General features: G+C 46.9%; 1 protein-coding gene across 1 annotated transcript in view; it reads left to right on the forward strand.

The window, feature by feature from the left end:
* CTDP1 (CTD phosphatase 1) overlaps positions 1–19,042 on the forward strand; it is a 936,891-nt gene that overhangs the window by 72,010 nt on the left and 845,839 nt on the right. Inside the window, exon 2 of the mRNA XM_086965522.1 lies at positions 6,231–6,314. Coding sequence (XP_086821648.1) covers positions 6,231–6,314 — 84 coding nt within the window. The remainder of the gene's footprint in view (positions 1–6,230; positions 6,315–19,042) is intronic.

Genomic DNA, 19,042 nt, shown 5'->3' on the forward strand with positions numbered 1-19,042 from the left:
TCCAGTATTGCCATTTAAGAGTTCTGCTGTCACCATAACCCGGAGAAGGCAATACAGGGCCATATTACACGAACTAGAATGTCAGTGGTACGGACGGGTCATTACATTATTTTTTTATTGAAGGACGCACTGCTTATCACGCACCAGATAAGGGGTGATATATAAAGAGACAGGAACCACAGGAGCACTTTGGCTTGATGAAAAACTTTCAGCTTTGCCCTTGTTTTTTTGCAAATTAAGTACTGTAACAGCCTTTCTATTACTCCAATTAGGCAAAAACACGCCTGTCACCAGACACAGCCAATGGGTGCAAAATATTGCACAGGGACTCACAGAAAATAATGAATGGATGTTGGAATATCTAGGAAGACTCTTGGGTGGGGTTCTTGTGGAAGCTGAGCCAGTGTGCAGCAAGTCATAGAAAAGGCACACCGAAGTACCTAGGAGCAAGCCTGCACATGCGCAGAGCACTTCGGATTGAGGCAATTGTAGAGCCCGGCCAGTGACCATGTGGCAAGGCACAGAATGGGCATACAGAAGTACCTAGGAGCAAGCCTGCACATGCGCAGAGCACTTCGGATTGAGGCAATTGTAGAGCCCGGCCAGTGGCTATGTGGCAAGGCACAGAACGGCCACACATAAGTACCTGGGAGCGAGCCCGCACATGCGCGTTGAGGCCCTCCTTCCTGAACTTATTTACTGATAACTGTTCTCCGGCACCACAGCCCACCGCGATGAAGATTCTCAGTGCATCAGCAAGAGTTTTTTTATAAATAAAAATAGCTATATCCCCAAACGTAATCCATCAAAGCAGCCAGGAACGGTGGGCCAGAGGTGGCCCTGGGGTACGTAAGAACCACCATAAATACTGTGAGCACTGAAAGGCAAACATTACACAGCACAACGAATGGCGGGAAGAATGCACCACATGCATCTTGTGCGTTCGTACATCAGTAGGGAAGGTGACCGGGCGGTTTATCAGCGAATTCTCCGCTGACTTTTCTAGGAAGGAGCCCTCTCAGCAGTTCAACTCAAACAAGCTGGCTGCGCCCGTGAAGTCATCCTTAATCTATCATGAAAAGCAGCGATGGGCCCCCTCACGCAAGTGACATCCGGCCTGCGATGTACAACCTCTCCGACTTGCGGCCCAGCACCAGGTGGGATGCCACGGGTGCAGTGTCATGGTTGATCAGCAGCAGGCGACCATTGGCGCTTGAGCAAGCCCCAACAGAGTAGGATGGGGCAGATGTTCCTGATTCAAGTTGCAGTGGGACTGCTCTGCGGCTCGGATGCTATAGAATGTTCACTGGGAGCCTGGAAGCTCGCGGTCATCCTGCGGAACCTCTACCTTGGCAGGCCACGCTCTATCAACCTTTTTTTATTGATCTTAAGAGTGAGTTGCATGAAGTGAAATAAAAACAAGCGACACATGTATTATGGTAATACTGCATTCAGGGAGGTACAGCTGGAGATGTCAAATCTTTTGAAAAACATTGGATGGTTAGGGAACCAAATATACATTCATACGCTGAGATTGTAGGATTGTGCTGAAAGTGAAGACAGAGCAGTGTTTTAGCTAGTAAATTATGCAACTGCAGTTGGAAGATTTTAACATTGATGTCTCTAACTGAATAGGAGGAAAGATGGAACATCAAACGCTCTCCAGGCAGTTGTTGCCGATGCTTTCTATCAATGAAAAATGCAGCCACTATAGAGGCAATAATAATAAAACAAGCGTCATACGACACCTGGACTTGCAGGTCAAATAAAATAGAAAGTCTTGTCTTTGGGTTGGAGCCGTGCGAGACTGATGTGTCTGTAAGTCTGAGCTTCTAGTTGGTTCAGCGCCACCTCCTTGTTGTGGGTCTTATGGTCGACCTTGCCTTGCGCTGCCATGTAAAAGTACTCAGGCTAAAAAATGTTCAAGGCAATCAATGGTGTTTCTTTAATTCCGCAAAGGGTGTAGACAGTACTGTTGGAACCGGCCTCGTGGCGTGGCCCCACTCCTCCTGCATGGTGGGCCCTGGACTACATCGACCCCTGCCCTCGGGCTGAAGATACCCCCTCTGACATTCTCGAGAGCCGCCACCCCTGGCAACCACCGGCTCTTCCCCACCCGAACATGGCGACCCCTACTCGCCCCACGCTGCTGGCCCGGTCCCTATCCCGGGCTACCCTCTCAGGCCCCGACGCCATCTTGGGCCTTTCCCGTCCGGGCCCTGTGGCCTCGGCCCGACCTCGGCCGCGGCCCCAGCTAGGCCCCGACATCGAGGCACCAAGATCCGACCAGGGGGTAAAACGGCCACTTGACGAATCAAGGAGGAGAGGAGTTTCGATGGCCCTGCAGCCGTCCCCGGACGCCTGGTTTCGATCGCCCTCCGGCCTCCCTGGGTGCTGGCTCCGCCCTCCTGCTGGGTGTCTGGACACTCTCATCCCGGCCCCTCTGACCCCCAGGTGCGAGGGTCCGGACATCAAAGGACTCAAGACCTATATCTGGGGCAGCCCTGGAATGGGTCGGCAGTTGTACCCTGGAGTCGAGAGATCCCGAGAAGAACTCACCTACTTGGAACCTGAAACCACCTTTGGAGCCCTGCTGCCGCGGCCCAACCTCGCTGCAACCATCTTTGGAGCCCTGCTGGCGCTGCCGCAGCCCAACCTCGCTGAAACCATCTTTGGAGCCCTGCTGGCGCTGCCGCGGCCCAACCTCGCTGAAACCACCTTTGGAGCCCTGCTGGCGCTGCCGCGGCCCAACCTTGCTGAAACCACCTTTGGAGCCCTGCTGGCGCTGCCGCGGCCCAACCTCACTGAAACCACCTTTTGAGCCCTGCTGGTGCTGCCGCGGCCCGAGGAACCCCCCAGCTCGAGGATTGAGAGCTGAGCGTAGGGTATCCCTGTACCAAAGCGCCAGGACGCCCCTTTGCTGGGGCAGCTGTGCGCTATAAAAATACCAAATAACATAACATAACATAACCAGGCTGGTACCGAGACTGTCCCGCTACCCCCTTCCCGCAGTTACCAAGACCTTTAGGATCCCTTGATCCATTTGTACCTGTATCGTAGAGATAACCTGCTTTTTAATACTGATAAAGACGTTGAGAATCTATCCTTGTGTGGTGTCCATCTGTAGTGGTGTGATTGCTCGCCTGTACAATCCTAGGAGAGGAACCTCGCCAGGAGGCCTCTCGACTTCGCTCGGCCAATTCTAGAAGGAGAGGTGGGTCTCGGGGTGGTCGGCCAGACAGCCTCTGCCTCTTCCCCCTAAGATCGCCTTTCTAACAAGTACCAGTTGGAATAATGAAGAGGAAGGGTTACGGGGAACATGCTTATTGCGGAGAAACCGCATTGCTGGGAACAAAACATTTGCTAAAGTGTTTTTAACTGAAAAACCTTTGCACCTTTATTGCAGTCGATGATGGTATGAAACGCGGTGAAACTGGGAAACGTGTGGCAAAGATGTACGTTGAAATAACACGAGCATAAAGAGGACAGGTTAAATAAAAGAGGTCTTTGAGAGAAAAAAAAACTCACACGACATGAAAAGACTGGGAATCGTGGTGAGCTCTGCACCTGCCGCCTGTGCACTTGACGTGCTACCTGACACATTCCTTCGGAGCTCCCATTTCCGGTGCACTGGTGACACCTTTCCCTCACAGTCAAGCTCGCAAGTAATCCAAGAAGAGGGGCCGTACCAAAGGAAAGAAAGGGCTCCTGCAAACATCTTGATTTGAAAAGGTGCGCCTTTTGAGCTCTTAATCAATTTAAAGCCTCGAGACTCTTGTCGGTTGGGACAGTTGGGACATAGGAGGGGGTACGAGGGGTGGCGAGGAGGGGTTAGTGGAAAGGGGGGGCATGTTTACTCACGGCTGTTAAAAGAAAGTAGGGAAGGCACACAGCCCGCGGCCACTGGTTTTAAGACCAGTGTTATGGGAGGCTGCAGCAGAGGATACTCTCAGATGTTGGCAGCAAGCCAGCCACTGGCCCACACAGTGATCTAATCTGAGCCTCTAAAGCCAGGGTGATATACTTAACATACATGTGTGGCGATTCAAACTTGTGGCCTGCATATCACAACAGATGTTAACGTCAACAGTTGTCTGGTTCCACCATGTTCTAAGCTGCTTTAGCGTACCGAGCGTCCTGTTCACTGACTTAAAGGGGCGCCTAGTGAGCAGGACATTCATTAGACGCGACAGATGCCGTCCAGTTCTATATGGTTCGGATTTGAGGGTCAAATACACAAAAGGGGTTTCAGTGTGCAGAACCTGTTCTGAAAATAGTGTCATGCTCTGTAAAGAGAAAAATCCAAATGACAATATACTAAAGTGCATTGCGAGTCCAATTATCTTTGCATCCCACAAGGTGAGGGTGTCTTTCAGTTCATTGAAATTGCGCCAAGAACATATTGGAATTCATTAAAAAAAATCCCAAATAAAAGAAGGTGGAAATGGGTGCTCTCCTATCTTATTTGTAAGACCATGTATGAATAGTTTGTGACTGCTTCAGCAGCGGCATAGCACAGAATAGTTACCGAATGTACTTGGCAGTGTCTAAACACAGTCCGCGTACAGTATAAGCTGTCTGCGAGTAAAGCCTTTCACTGCCCAAGTGACACCCGTGGCCGTCAGGGTACGCACCCAGTAGCCTCGGAATGCTGTATGTGTCCACAGAAGTCACTACAGCAGTGCGCACCATCTCCCTTAAAGACATAAGGCACGGGTGGCAATACTGGTACATTACAAAAGTGAATGCAGTGAACCTGCTGCCCTCCAGCTCTGTGTACACAGCCAAACTGCAGAAGGAATTGGACAAGCAGGAAGTGGGATAAGGGAAGGGGTGGCAAATGGTTAGCACTTTCGCGGCCACTTTGATGTTCTCAGCGGCCACGTGGCTCACTGAGAACATCAAAACGGCTGCGAAAATCCTTCCAAAGGCTGCAAGCAGACAAATGGTGCGCGCGCCTGGCACACATGCAGGAGCATTTTTGAAAGTCCCTCCTTAACTCTCGCATAGCAACGCATGCGCATTGGCTCAGCGAGACCTTAAAATGAATGTGTCCTTGTGTAAGGTAACTGATGCTCCTATAAAATGCTCCAATACCTACTGTTTGCGCCACGTAAATCTGCAACATAAAAACTGGGACCCCTTTTTGAGTTCATAGGTCAGCCCCTGGCTCATTACATCAGTGCAGTGATTGGCTTATGAACACAAACATCTCCGCACCTCCCCTAGCTCTCCTGATTCACCCACAGATCAGCCCCTTCCCACTGATGTCTAGCTATTTGTTGGGTGGAGACGCTTGTAGGTGTGTCTTTGGGGTAGTGGTCGAAGTGCAGTAAAAAAGTATGGGAACTATGATACTGCACGCAATGGGGGCAGGGTGAGTGAGCCTGGGGGCGTGGTCAAAGACGTGCCTAAAAAACAAAATATTCGGTAACTGATTCGGTCTTTCACCTTCAGGTAACTACATATAACAAGCATTGAAAATGCAGCAGGTCTCGTCTTTGGTTAAGTTAAAGCCATTTGCTTTGCTAATGGTATTGTATAGCAAAGCAAATGGCTTTAACTTAATAAAAGGTGAGACCTCTTGCATTTTTAATGCTTGTTACTAATTACTGCTTGGATAATTGAGTTTATTTTTCCTTCTCTTGCTACAGGTAGAGGTTTTTGTCTAGTGAGCTGACTGGAGATGTCACTGGGGACATCACTTTCCCCATAATGCGGCGCATTTTCCTTCATTGCACCAGGCGCACATTTTATATACTTTGTGAAATCCCAGGCCATGATGTCACAGATGTCTTGCAAAGGACATCTTGCGAATTATTAATGTGCATATTGAAATCGCTCCGTACGGTCAACTTTGGAAATCAGAGAACCACTAGCCCCAGGAAGACACCTATACGTCCCCATGCTGTGTGTTGTTCTGGGAGATTCGAAAATGTTAATTACACTATAATGGACTATTAGATGAAGAAGTCTAACTGAAAGCCTTTTTTATGTTGTATATATGTACATTTTAAGATTGTTTTTTCATTGAAAAGTAAAACATCTTGCTGAACATCATACCTAAAAATGTCAACTTTGAATGGCCATGAATAAAGTTTGTATCTGTTCGACTGAATTTGTGATTCCAAGTTTACAATTCTTCACCATACATAAAGCATGTTAGATACATTCATGGCAGCAATTTAATTAATATTTAAAAATTACTCAATGCCATTTTATTTTTACAGCGGTGTTTTGGTGCGATTGGAAGAATGCAGTCATCCAGTTGTGATGAAAGGCTTGTGTGCAGAATGTGGTCAGGATCTGACACAGTAAGTATACAGGTTTTCCAGTTCCTGTTTAAGCTTTTATGGGAGTGTTTTTTAAACCAGTGATATTGAATTAGAATGAAAGACTAGCATTAGCTCCGTGAAAGGCTGTAAGGCAGTATCTGTGATTTCAAAACGCCATTGATTTTTTTATTTTATTTTAGACAAATTGTCTCCGTTTATCAAAGCAAAAGATGGCAGTAAAAGAACCAATATAATAACATTTCTGACAGCATTTTACTTCTAATTAGAACATTGGAATGTTGGGAGCTCCATTAAAGACAATGGAGTTCTCTGGGTTTCTAATGGTCGGTAGAAGCCCGCAGCGCCAACATTCCAAAGTTGTTTTTCACAGCTGTTGCTGGGAACAAAGGCCTTACGGAACCAGAGGGGTTTTCAGCTCCCTTTGGCTCTGTAAGGTCTTTGTTAGATTTGTAAGAACAGTCTGCCCTCTAGTGTTGGAATGTTATAATAGCTTTTTAACCCACCGTGGGTGGGCTATACCAGCATTAAAGTCACGCTCCCTTGTTAAAGGCTGGTATAGCCCACTATGGCGATCTATAATAGATATATTAACTAGAATATTTTGGCTTTTAACAATTGAAGTCTCAGTGCCATTCCTCAGAATCTTCCCCGGTGTCTGACAAATCTCAGGTGCCTAACAACCAGAGATCAAAATTCCCCAGTGCTTTGGCTGAACCCATGCAGGTCAAGGCCTTCCAGCTAGCAGTGTTGAATGTTTTTAGATGTCCCACAATCCTCTGGGCCACTTCCTAGTATAGTTGGAGAGCGCCCGTTCATGTGGGTTTGGTGGCTTTGACCCATATCCCTTTTGATGCCATGCTTTTTCATGGGCTTTGGTCTGTCACCCAGAGTAAGGTTCAAACTAACAAAGGACTGGCCTCCATTTGTTCGGCATGTCTTTGGCACCAACCCCAAAGTCTTTTTCCTGCAGAGCCAGTGCCATCCACAGATTCAATGGGAGAAAATATCTGTGCAGCAAAAAATTACAGTGGGTTTAACTTAAACAGTGAATCATTATCTGGAAACCTTCCTAGGGCCCAAGGTTCACACGCGTGGCAGAAAGTTTTGATTCAGATACCTTTTGATACGGACGATAACTATGTATTTATGGATGAGAATTACGTACGCATGGACGATGATGACTAGGAAGCTGATTGCCTCCTCACAATACCTGATGTGCCCTTATGTGTACGTACAACCAGAGGCCTAGGTTCTTCTCCAGGAAGGGACATCTCTTACCACTCTTGCCCTGCCTCAGTGGAGGTTTATCCTTTCATAACGTGTGTTCAGAAAGCAGTGGAGGACTTGGAACTGAATTTCCCTTCGGCAGAAGTAAAATCTAATATCCTGATTAAAATCTTGCAACCCACCACCGTTTCTGCAGAACATTGCTCCCAGTAAACCAATATGTTAGAGGCATGTGGGCTGCTGAATTCATATCTTGTGCATAGATCTCCGCCTAGTGTTGGGTCCGGATGATTGCACTTTGTTGTCATGGAAGAGTCTTCGAAGTATTACAAGATAGGTGACTCCTCCCTTGGACTACAGTGCGCATGGCATCTTCTCCATCCTCAGATTGTTTTTTTCCGCCATTGGGTTCGGATGCTAACTCCTACACTCCAACTTGGAAATAAAAAAATAAAAATTTCTAAAGGCCAAAAGGCCTTCGATTCGACAGTATTGTTATTGCTCGGTACCGCTCTACTCGATCCAGCCTTCCATCTCGAATCGGTCGTCGACGCGGGCCGTTGGGCATTTTCGACGCCACGTGAGTCAACCGTCGATGGAAAGAAGCCAGTTTAAAAGGTGCCCACAATGCCACTCCAAGTTCCCACATACTGATAAGCACTCAGTATGCAACAAGTGCCTTTCCCCAGACCATAAGGAAGAAACCTGTCCAGCCTGCGCCCAGTTTCGATCGAAGAAAACTCTTCGAAACCGACGGGCCGCTAGGCAAGAAATGCAGCGACAGGCACCGGAACTGGACAACATCTTCGATGATGACCAGGATCCACAGGAAGCTCCAGACTCGGACCTAGAAATCGTCACCGTCGAGGACTACTCGGACTCCGATGACGACATCCCACCGGGGCAAATCGTGAGTACACTGCCCCCGACACCAACTACCCCGTTACCAAAGGCTCCGGTCAAGGCATCGCCAAAAGGCCTTCTCCAAGATCATAAAGTTTCGCAAGCCCCGCCATCCGGCTCGGCTCCAAAACCGAAACCTTCTAAGACCCCAGGGCCCAGTACCATCGTCCCAAAGAAGGTTCCAGAGCCAAAGGTCGTCGACCCGAAGGGCGTCTATCCTAAAAAGGCCGTACAGCCAAAGAGCGGCGAGCCAAAAAAGACTGTCGACCCCAAGAAGGCCGCCCAGACGAAAATTGTCGACCCAAGAGAGGTTGTCGAACCGAACAAAGACACACAACCAAAGGGCGCCGAACCAAAAAAGGTCGCTGACCCCAACAAGCCTACTGTTCCAAAATCTGTCGACCCGGCAAAAGGTGCCGTACCGAAACCCGCGACAAGGCCGGAAAAACCTGTCGACCTGAAGACACCGGCTCCAAAAACACCAGTCGATCCAAAAAATACCATAGACTCGGAAATGACACTCATCCAAAAAAGCCAAAGTCACCAGTCGATCCGAAAAAGAACATCGACTCTGAAAAGGACACTCCTCCAAAAAAAAACTACGGAGCACAAGAAAGGCGTCGAACCGAAAGTTCCGGTCGACCCGAAAAAAGGCCCAGAGCTGAAAAAATCCTTTACTAAGCCAAAAGTCGTCCAAAAACCAAAGTCTAACACTCAACCCAGGACTGTAGAGGAAGAACTCTTCCACCCAGATCCCTCTGACGACCAGGCAAAGATATACATTAATCCAGAGACTGGTAAAGTTACCATCCTGCATAGAAAAAAGAGGCCTTTGGACTTTGAACCTCAGTCCCCTATTCCATTAAAGAAAAAGGACTTTGGGACTTCTCCCTCTAGACCCTTCATTCCTTTTCAGCCTATCATGCCTACTACACCTTTTATTCCCTACTCTCCTTATTCTCCTTCTCACCACGGGGACAATGAAGGTAACATGGGGGATGAGCCACAACCTCAATATGATTTCCCACAAGATCCTGAACCACAAGAGGAACCATGGGAGGAGCCACCAGACCCTTAGAACACCCATACCATCCCTGATATACCCTCTTATCCTACTAAGCCGTCACCTACTGATGACACCGTAGTCTTTAATCAACTCCTAGACAGGCCAGCACAATTCCACAATGCAGATATGCATAACGACCCTGTTGAGGAAGACTTCTTGTTTGACACCTTCCCTACATCAGAAAAAAGTGTCAAAACACTTCCCATGTTAAAGGGAGTTCTGAAACATGCACCTGACATATTTAAGGATACAGCCAGGGAACGGGTAATCAACCCCAGAATAGAAAAAAAGTATAGGGCAGCTCCTACAGACCTACTTACATCAGAAGGCAGTTACCACTAGACTCCCTGGTAGTGGCCAACGCACGAAAAAGAGCCAACTCCCAAACGACTGGGGAAGCACCTCCCCCCGACAAGGAGTCCAAAATACTAGAGGCATCAGGCAAAAGGGTAGCAGCACAAGCCTCCAACTCATGGAGGATTGCTAATACACAAGCCCTACTGGCTTGTTACGACAGGGCGCATTACGATCAGCTAGAAAGCCTAATACCTGAGCCTTTCAAAGCACAAGCCCAAGATCTTATACAAGAGGGAAAATTCATAACAAACGCCTCCATCAAATGCGCGCTTGACGCAGCAGACACTGCAGCTAGGTCAATCAACACTAGCATCCTACTACGCAGACATGCATCGCTGCGTATTTCTGGTTGCAAAAATGAGGTTCAGTCCACCATTCTTAACCAGCCTGTCAATCAGGATTTTCTATTTGGCCCTGCTGTCGACACCATTTTGGATAAAATGAAAAAGGACACAGAGACCACAAAATCAATGGGGGCATTGCAATTTCAACAACATAGAGGCTTTTTTCGTCGCTCCTCATACAGAGCAACTACACAAGGAAATACCTCACAAACATCTGCCTCATACAAAAGTAACACACAAGGTTCCTTCAACAAGAACACAAACAGAGGAGGTTACAGGGGAAACAATAATAAGGGAAGAGGACGTGAAGGCAATAACACCAGAACCTCCACGCCCACAAAACAGTGACTTCATTACGCTACCTCCAGACCACCTAACACCGGTCGGAGGCAGACTCCAACAGTTCCTGCCTGCCTGGAACACAATTACCACAGACAGGTGGGTGAGAGAAATTATCCAGTCTGGCTATTGCCTAGAACTGACTTCCACACCACCAAACATACAACCCAGACATCGTCCAAAGCCCAGGGAACACATCACCCTGCTACAACAAGAGGTGAACTGCATGCTAAAAAAGGGGCCATAGAGCAAGTCCCTTTCCAACAGCAAGGGACAGGAGTGTACTCCCTATACTTCCTTATTCCCAAGAAGGATGGTTCCCTCAGACCAATATTGGACCTCAGACCCCTTAATCAATACATACTATCGGAGCACTTTCATATGATCACACTACAACAAGTGCTCCCGTTGCTACAACAAGGAGATTTCCTAGCAACACTAGACCTCAAAGATGCGTATTTTCACATACCCATCCATCCAGCCCACAGAAAATACCTCAGTTTCACAATAGAAGGTCAACACTACCAATTCAAGGTTTTGCCCTTCGGGGTTACCACGGCTCCAAGATTGTTTACAAAATGCTTAGCGACAGTAGCAGATCATCTCAGAAGGCAACACGTCCATGTGTACCCTTATCTGGACGATTGGCTGATACAGTCAAAATCGTACCAACAGTGCGCAGCACACTCGTCTCAAACAATCCAGTTGCTACACAGCCTAGGCTTTTCAATCAACTACGCAAAATCACATCTGCAACCGTCCCACAAACAGCAGTACCTGGGAGCCACTATAGACACCTCGGTGGCAAAGGCATATCCAAACTCAGCAAGGATAGCCAGTATGCAGACACTCATTCTCAAATTCCTGCCAAAACACTCTCTGCCAGCTCAAGTCTTCATGCAGCTCATAGGCATGATGGCCTCCTGCATATTCATTGTCCCCCATGCCAGACTTCAAATGCACCCATTACAAGAATGCCTAGCACGGCAATGGAACCAGGCTAAAGGACAACTAAAAGACCTAGTGTTGGTAAACAGTTGAACTCACAACTCTCTGCAGTGGTGGAATCCACACAACCTTTCCAAGGGGCGACTGTTCCAAGAGCCGGTTCCACAACTAGTACTAACAGCGGACGCATCACTAACAGGCTGGGGAGCCCATCTCCTTCAATACACAGTACAGGGGCTCTGGACAAACAAACAGAAAAAGCTGCAAATCAACCAACTGGAATTGCTAGCAATATTCCTAGCCCTAAAAGCATTTCAGAAATACTTGTACAGCAAGACGGTGTTGATCCGGACGGACAACATGACCGCGATGTACTATATCCAGAAACAGGGAGGAACGCACTCTCCACAGCTGTCCCATCTGGCACAAAGCATATGGAAGTGGGCGATTCCAAAAAACATTTTTCTCCTAGCAGAACACCTTCCATGGAAGGACAATCCAGGTTGCCGACCTGCTCAGCAGGCACAGCCAACAACTACACGAATGGGAGATTCACCCCCAGGTTCTCCAGCCATTCTTCAAGGAGTGGGGTCGCCCAGAAATAGACCTGTTCGCCACAAAAGAAAACTCGAAATGCGAGTACTTTGCCGCCAGGTTCCCACATCCATTGTCACAGGGCAATGCGATATGGATGAACTGGTCAGGCAGATTTGCGTACGCTTTTTTCCCAGCACTGCTGATCCCGCTGGTGGCACGCAAACTGCGGCAACACTCCCTCACTCTAATCCTAGTTGCTCCCACATGGGCAAGACAACCGTGGTACACAACATTCCTAGAACTCTCAGTAGTTCCTCATCAAAAACTGTGCCTTGCACCTCATCTTCTAACTCAGAACCATGGAGAAGTCAGACACCCAGATCCCAATCAAATGAACCTAGCGATCTGGCTCCTGAGGTCTTAGAGTTTGGATACCTTAACTTGCCCCCAGATTGCATGAACATCATTAGGGAGGCAAGAAGACCAACCACACGAGCGTGCTATGCAGCTAAATGGAAGAGATTTGTTATTTACTGCAACCATAATCAAATCAACCCCTTAGACGCTTCAATACAAAACATTATATGTTACCTGCTGCATCTACAAAGATGTAACTTAGCATACTCTTCAATACGACTACACCTCTCTGCTATAGCAGCATACCTTCAAAACAGGCAACACCTTTCACTGTTTAGAGTACCAGCAATCAAAACCTTCATGGAGGGTTTAAAAAGGGTGATTCCTCCTAGGCACCCCCCTTCCCCAGTCTGGAATCTAAATATAGTGCTTACCAGACTCATGGGCCCTCCTTTCGAACCTCTACATTCATGCGAACTACAATTCTTAACGTGGAAGGTTGCATTCTTGGTTGCCATCACCTCACTCAGAAGAGTGAGCGAATTACAAGCACTAACGATTCAAGAACCTTTCATGCAGGTACATGCCAACAGGGTGGTTCTTAGAACAAACCCTAAATTCAATCCTAAAGTTGTATCTAATTTGCATATCAACCAATCAATAGAACTGCCAGTGTTCTTTCAAAATCCACAGTCAGTAACTGAGAGAGCCCTGCACACATTAGACGTAAAGAGAGCTCTACTTTATTATGTGGACAGAACTAAATCCTTTAGGAAAACAAAACAACTGTTTGTTGCTTTTGCACCACAACACAAAGGGAATCCAATTTAAAAATCACGAATAGCCAGTTGGATAGTTAAATGCATTCAAATATGCTATCAAAAGGGAAAACGCACTTTAACCGTCCCCCCAAGAGCACACTCCACAAGAAAAATGGGGGCATCCATGGCTTTCCTAGGAAATATTCCTCTTGAATATATCTGTAAGGCAGCCACATGGACCACCATACACACTTTCACAAAACACTACTGTGTAGACGTGCAAGCAAAACAGCAAGCTGTTGTAGGCCAGGCTGTCCTCAAAACTCTTTTTCAAATTGTTGCGGCTGGCACAGGTAGCCACCGCTAGAGGAGATACTGCTATACAGTCTATGCACAAGATATGAATTCAGCAGCCCACATGCCTTGAACGGAATATGCTACTTACCAGTATGCATCTGTTCTTGGCATGTAGGGCTGCTGACATTCATATCGCCCGCCCTCCTCCCCGGTGCCTGTAGCAGCTGCAGCATTATCTCTGGCATGGCCATCTCTTACTTTACTATCTCCATCTCTGCCACAATGGCGAAAAACAATCTGACGATGGAGAAGATGCCCATGCGCACTGTAGTCCAAGGGAGGAGTCACCTATCTCGTGATACTTCAAAGACTCTTCAAGACAAGAAAGTGCAATCATCCGGACCCAACACTAGGCGGCGATCTATGCACAAGATATGAATGTCAGCAGCGCTACATGCCAAGAACAGATGCATACTGGTAAGTAGCATATTCCTTCCTAGAGCCTACAATGGTTTCGCAGGAGAACCTCTTTTTGGGCCCCAGGAGTCCATAGGCAGATCCCCATGAGCCGTTGGCTAGCTCCACACTACCTCTACCTTTTGACCTTCCATTTGTCACTGGATTTTTATCTTGAGAACATCGTCAGAACTATTAAAATCCCCAAACACCCTTTGTATGGCTCCTTCAACATAGAGCCCAAGAAGCTTGACACCTAGGGTCACATTGTTTTTACCTCCAGCAGCTTGGCTTCATGCGCAGCTTGTGCAACTTCCTTTTTAGGTCTTGCGCTTAGCAATGCAGTGCGCAGCGCTGATCGTGCAGCGAGAATCCTTTTGACCGGGGTTTAAAAATGGAGCCTGGAATCGCACACGCTCTTGCGTGTGCTTTTCCTTTTAACTTCCGTTATTGGGCTTCGATTGCGTGTTTTTTTAAAAAACTGAGCACGCTATAGGCCAAAGGCGGGAGCATTGCTCCATCCATGGCCTGTTGGTGTCTGTTACGCGCACCAAAGCCCATCTGTTTTCAATAATCGTGCCCAGACACGGGCGCGATATTTGCAAACCTATGGCTCGCTGTGGCGCGCACGTGCACCACTCACGGGCTTGCACTTGGCTGCAGTGTCCTTCTTGAGCGCTGGGCCAATCCCAATGCGGCGCCGCAGTGGAGCCCCCAACCACGTGGTGCTTCTCTCCTTCTCGTTTTTGTCTACTCAGCAGGTCTGGCGGCTCTCATTCTCTTGTGAGCCCTTGGGATCATACGGATACCGCTATTCGGCGAAGGTAGTACACGAGCAGCTCTTACAACCTGGAACAGACTGCAAATGTTGAAGTCTTCGATATTCTAAATGCACCAGCCTAATGGCTGAATGAAGGTTGCATCCATCCATGTTTCCATCATTTGGGCTCCATTGTGTAAAGGGTTTTAATTTTAGAAGAACCTGCTTCTCTTAGAAATGCACCACAATTGTGCTAATGTTTTAAAAGATTTTCACTAAGTGGGACAGGTTTTTAAATTCTACATCCTGTGATTCCTTTTTGATTGAATGTTTGGCTGCTAGGTTTACGATTGTAATCCTTGTCCGAGGACGTGTCTCCGTAACAAAGCAGTGTGATTTTGAAACGGAGATCAGGTGCAAGTTTCAGTATAGTTTCACCTTTTGGCCACGGCGCCCACCTCTTGCATGGACTGTGCTGGTGGTTGTGAACAACAGCAGCTGGCCTGCTTCGAGGGGCACCACGCCTGCCAGATTTGCACAATTACTGTTTTGTGTACAGTAGACTGCAGCAGCAACTTGTCTACAGCTCTCCAGCCTTTGCTCAACTGTCCCTCAACTTGGTATGCAGAAATGTCCTGCCCATCACTGATTGTTTCCTAATGATAGCACTTTCTGCTGACAAGGGAAATGTCAGGAAGGATCAAGAGGAGACTAGAGACGGAGTTTGTTAGTAAAAGGCAAGTAGGGTAATCTTCAGCAATATAAACATTTGTCATGTCAGATAAGGAAGAGAAACATGCTTTCAAGATGGAATGTTCTTAAGATGCCTTGTTTAACTTTTAACCACACATGTAACTACATTCAGAAATCACTGCAAAAACCTGATTTGTTTTCTTCGCCCGACCAAATATATATCTCATTTGATTTGTAAAGTCATATGCTGCAAAGTAAAACCCGATTCAGAAAAGGGGGTGGTGATGAACAGAGTGTCTGAATTAAGCAGACCACTCTTACCCAGTCCAAAGATCAGGGCTTGATCCATCACCGTTTTTTAGCTCACTGCACCATCCCAGCTCAGAACTTGGCTATATGCAAATTAGTCTGACCCTGGCCCAGTGCATCATGGGAACAGGGCAGACCAAACTACCAAGCCAATTCTTATACTGGAAAGGAAACAAGCTACCGGGGACCGGTTTCTGGCATTTCAGCCGTCTTCGGCCCGGCTTGCTTGAATCCTGATGGTGCAATGAGCTAGGGACTCACATCTGAGTATACCCTTCCACGCTGATGGTGGACAAAAATGATTCAGAAAAGGGGGTGGTGATGAACAGAGTGTCTGAATTAAGCAGACCACTCTTACCCAGTCCAAAGATCAGGGCTTGATCCATCACCGTTTTTTAGCTCACTGCACCATCCCAGCTCAGAACTTGGCTATATGCAAATTAGTCTGACCCTGGCCCAGTGCATCATGGGAACAGGGCAGACCAAACTACCAAGCCAATTCTTATACTGGGAAGGAAACAAGCTACCGGGGACCGGTTTCTGGCAAAGTAAAACACGCCACAACTGACGGTGCCCTAGTTTGGCCTTTTCACTTTTAGTTTTAGTCTAGTGGCTCTTTGCGTGCTCCTGTTTAGTTTTCAGTAAAATACATATAGCACAGAACCAAAGCAAAGATGTACCACCACCTTAACATTTGTAAACACTTTAATGAGCAAAATATCTAGACTACAGCGACCACTGTATACTCTGTGGTAATTCTCATGCTTCAAAGCGCGAAATGGACTGTTTTTGCTTTGGTAGTGCAATCACAGTGCCCAGGGGCAACAGTCTTGTTTAAGTTTATGTGGAGAAACAAGTCTGAGCTCTTCACAAAAGGTCAATCACTTTGTTAATGATACGGATACTGGACTTCTACAAGTCTTTATCTCTCTGTCACTTGGGTAAACTTGCCAGCTTTTCTTGTTCCCATGCTTTTGGCGCAGTTTTAAGGTGTATTATCCCAAAGGAACTTGCTTAACAGCAATATTTGCATTTCACTAGCTTGGCTATCTCGATCAGCGAGAGGCATAATTGGAGAAGCTTTAATAATTTTAATTACTCATTCATCTGAATGCAGTAAAAAAAAAATAGTCTCGCCATTGAGTAAGTGTACTTGGGCTTTTTTCTTGCAACTCTCGGGGTTTTCTGAACGGAGAGGATTAATCCCTCTACGTCATTCTCAGCGGAATAGTTTCATACAGTGAGGGTCGAATGAAAAGGCTTCGATCAAAGAGAATCAAGCTATGGCACGGATGCATCTAATATTAAGAGAGCCTAACAGCCAATTTATACATGCGTTAGGCGTTTGCATCATTGTCCCAACTTCTGCCAGTTCCATACCTCACTTAATATCAGCTAAGTCAATAGAGCAACAGGCACAATAAAAGAATACAGTATGATTAAAACAACCTGTTTGCCTCTTAAAGTGTAAAATGTACCAATTACTGTCACTGCTTCTCTAAGTTAATTAAAAAAAATCCACCCCTTCCCACACACACACACACACACACACACACACACACACACACACACACACACACACACACACACACACACACATGCAAACCTTGAGAGGTATTGTTGCAACACAGCCACTTATTTTGCAGCTGTGGTAAGCCTTCCCCCTCCCCTCGGTACATACTACCCTTAGACCTGCTAATTGATTACAGATAATGGTGACCTGCCACTCTGTATTGCTATAATCCATAGGGTGAAACGCCATAGGCTCCAAGTTCAGTTTTACACATCTCGCAAATTCATTAAATCCATCCTCCATTTTCAGACAAACCAAGCATTTGCAATGCAATAGGTCTGGCATTACTAAATGTTTGAGCTATTGGTGTTGGATTATTAGCGATGCCAATAGCTCAAGCTTTTTTAATGCGAGGCCTATTGCCTTGCAAATGCTTGTTTTATCTGCTGTGTTAATGCCTTATAGGAACTGGCAAAACTCATAATGGTTAAACTGCCAAAGCACTGGTGAGTGTGGCCTAGAGGCATTTCAAATAGATCCTCTGCTTTTGATTCGGCAGACTCTTACCTGGTGTATGGGTACATCTGTGTACACTGCACCGTCCCGCTTGGATGCATTATAATCGATTTTCACGGGGAGGGGGGGGGGGATGTTCAAGCTCTGCTTAGAGACATACTCTGACTGAACATCTTTTTTGAGAGACAGCAGACTCCTCCTTGGGATGTTTCAAGAACAGAACTGCCACTGTCAGATGCCTGGCTTCTTCTGAACAGCAATTTCACCAACAGTATTGGACGTTTAACAGCTATTCTAGGACTGTGCAGTCCAGACGACGGCAGCTATCTCAGCCCATCCAAACGTCTCAGCAAATATGTTGCTTCTCTGAAGGCAGGGGTGTAATCTAAGAGGTCACCATCAGCAGCAGCAAATCGGTACCCACCATTCTCTGCAGCTTCCAACCCCCTCTGACTCCTGCCTCCAACATCATCTAATGGTTGAAGTGAGGGTCTCTTAATTTGTTAGCCTATTGGTGCTAATCATGGCTGATTACTAGGTCAACCAGCTAATCTGACAGACTGATGTCCAACCTTTCCTAGCCTTTCCTCCAGATCACCCCCTTCCTTCAGGTCTTACTCTCCAGCTCACACCTTAATTGAAGAGGCTCAAGTCCCATCCTTGCCAGGCAAATGGAAGTGGTGCCTCTGGAAGTGAGTGGCACAGGATTTTACTCTCCTTATTCTTGGTTCCAAAGAAGGACTGAGGCCTTTCCTTCATCTTCACCTTCTGAACTTGTTCATCCATCGGGACAAATCCAAGATGAGATCCCTCAGCCAGGTCCTCTTGACTTGAACTCAGGAGATTGTCTGGTCTTCCTGGATTTTGAGGACAGTACTTCAATTTTACGAAACCCCCCTCATTAGACAGTAATTGAGGTGCAAAATGAGGTCACCACACTACCAATTTGTGGTTCTACTGTTGAGACTGGCAGTCCCAATCATTTTTACGTATGTGCTGGAATTCTTGCCAGCTTTGCTTTTAAAGTCTGAAACCCATGAATTTCTGAACTTCGGTGACTGGCTGGTGCAGAAACCTCTCCAGTGGACGATGGCTGTTCTCCGCCACTTGACTTTACTGTCAAGTCCCAATAATCCTTCATTCCACACATAGACTGACATTTTGGGGTGGTGTGCATGGTTGTCATTTGGGGGTTGTCAGGGAGACTCAGCTGGGACCTCTGGCTTGCCCATAGCACCCCTGGGACTGCCTCTGTGTCCCCTTTGTTTTATTGGTGGCAAAAACAATGCCAAGAACAAGGGGCTGATCAGTATTCCTTATTTACTGCCTGTTTTTATTATACTAATAGTGAACAATATTCTAT

The sequence above is a fragment of the Lissotriton vulgaris genome, chromosome 4_1 (genome assembly GCF_964263255.1).
Source record: "Lissotriton vulgaris chromosome 4_1, aLisVul1.2, whole genome shotgun sequence".
Taxonomy (NCBI): Eukaryota; Metazoa; Chordata; class Amphibia; order Caudata; family Salamandridae; genus Lissotriton; species Lissotriton vulgaris.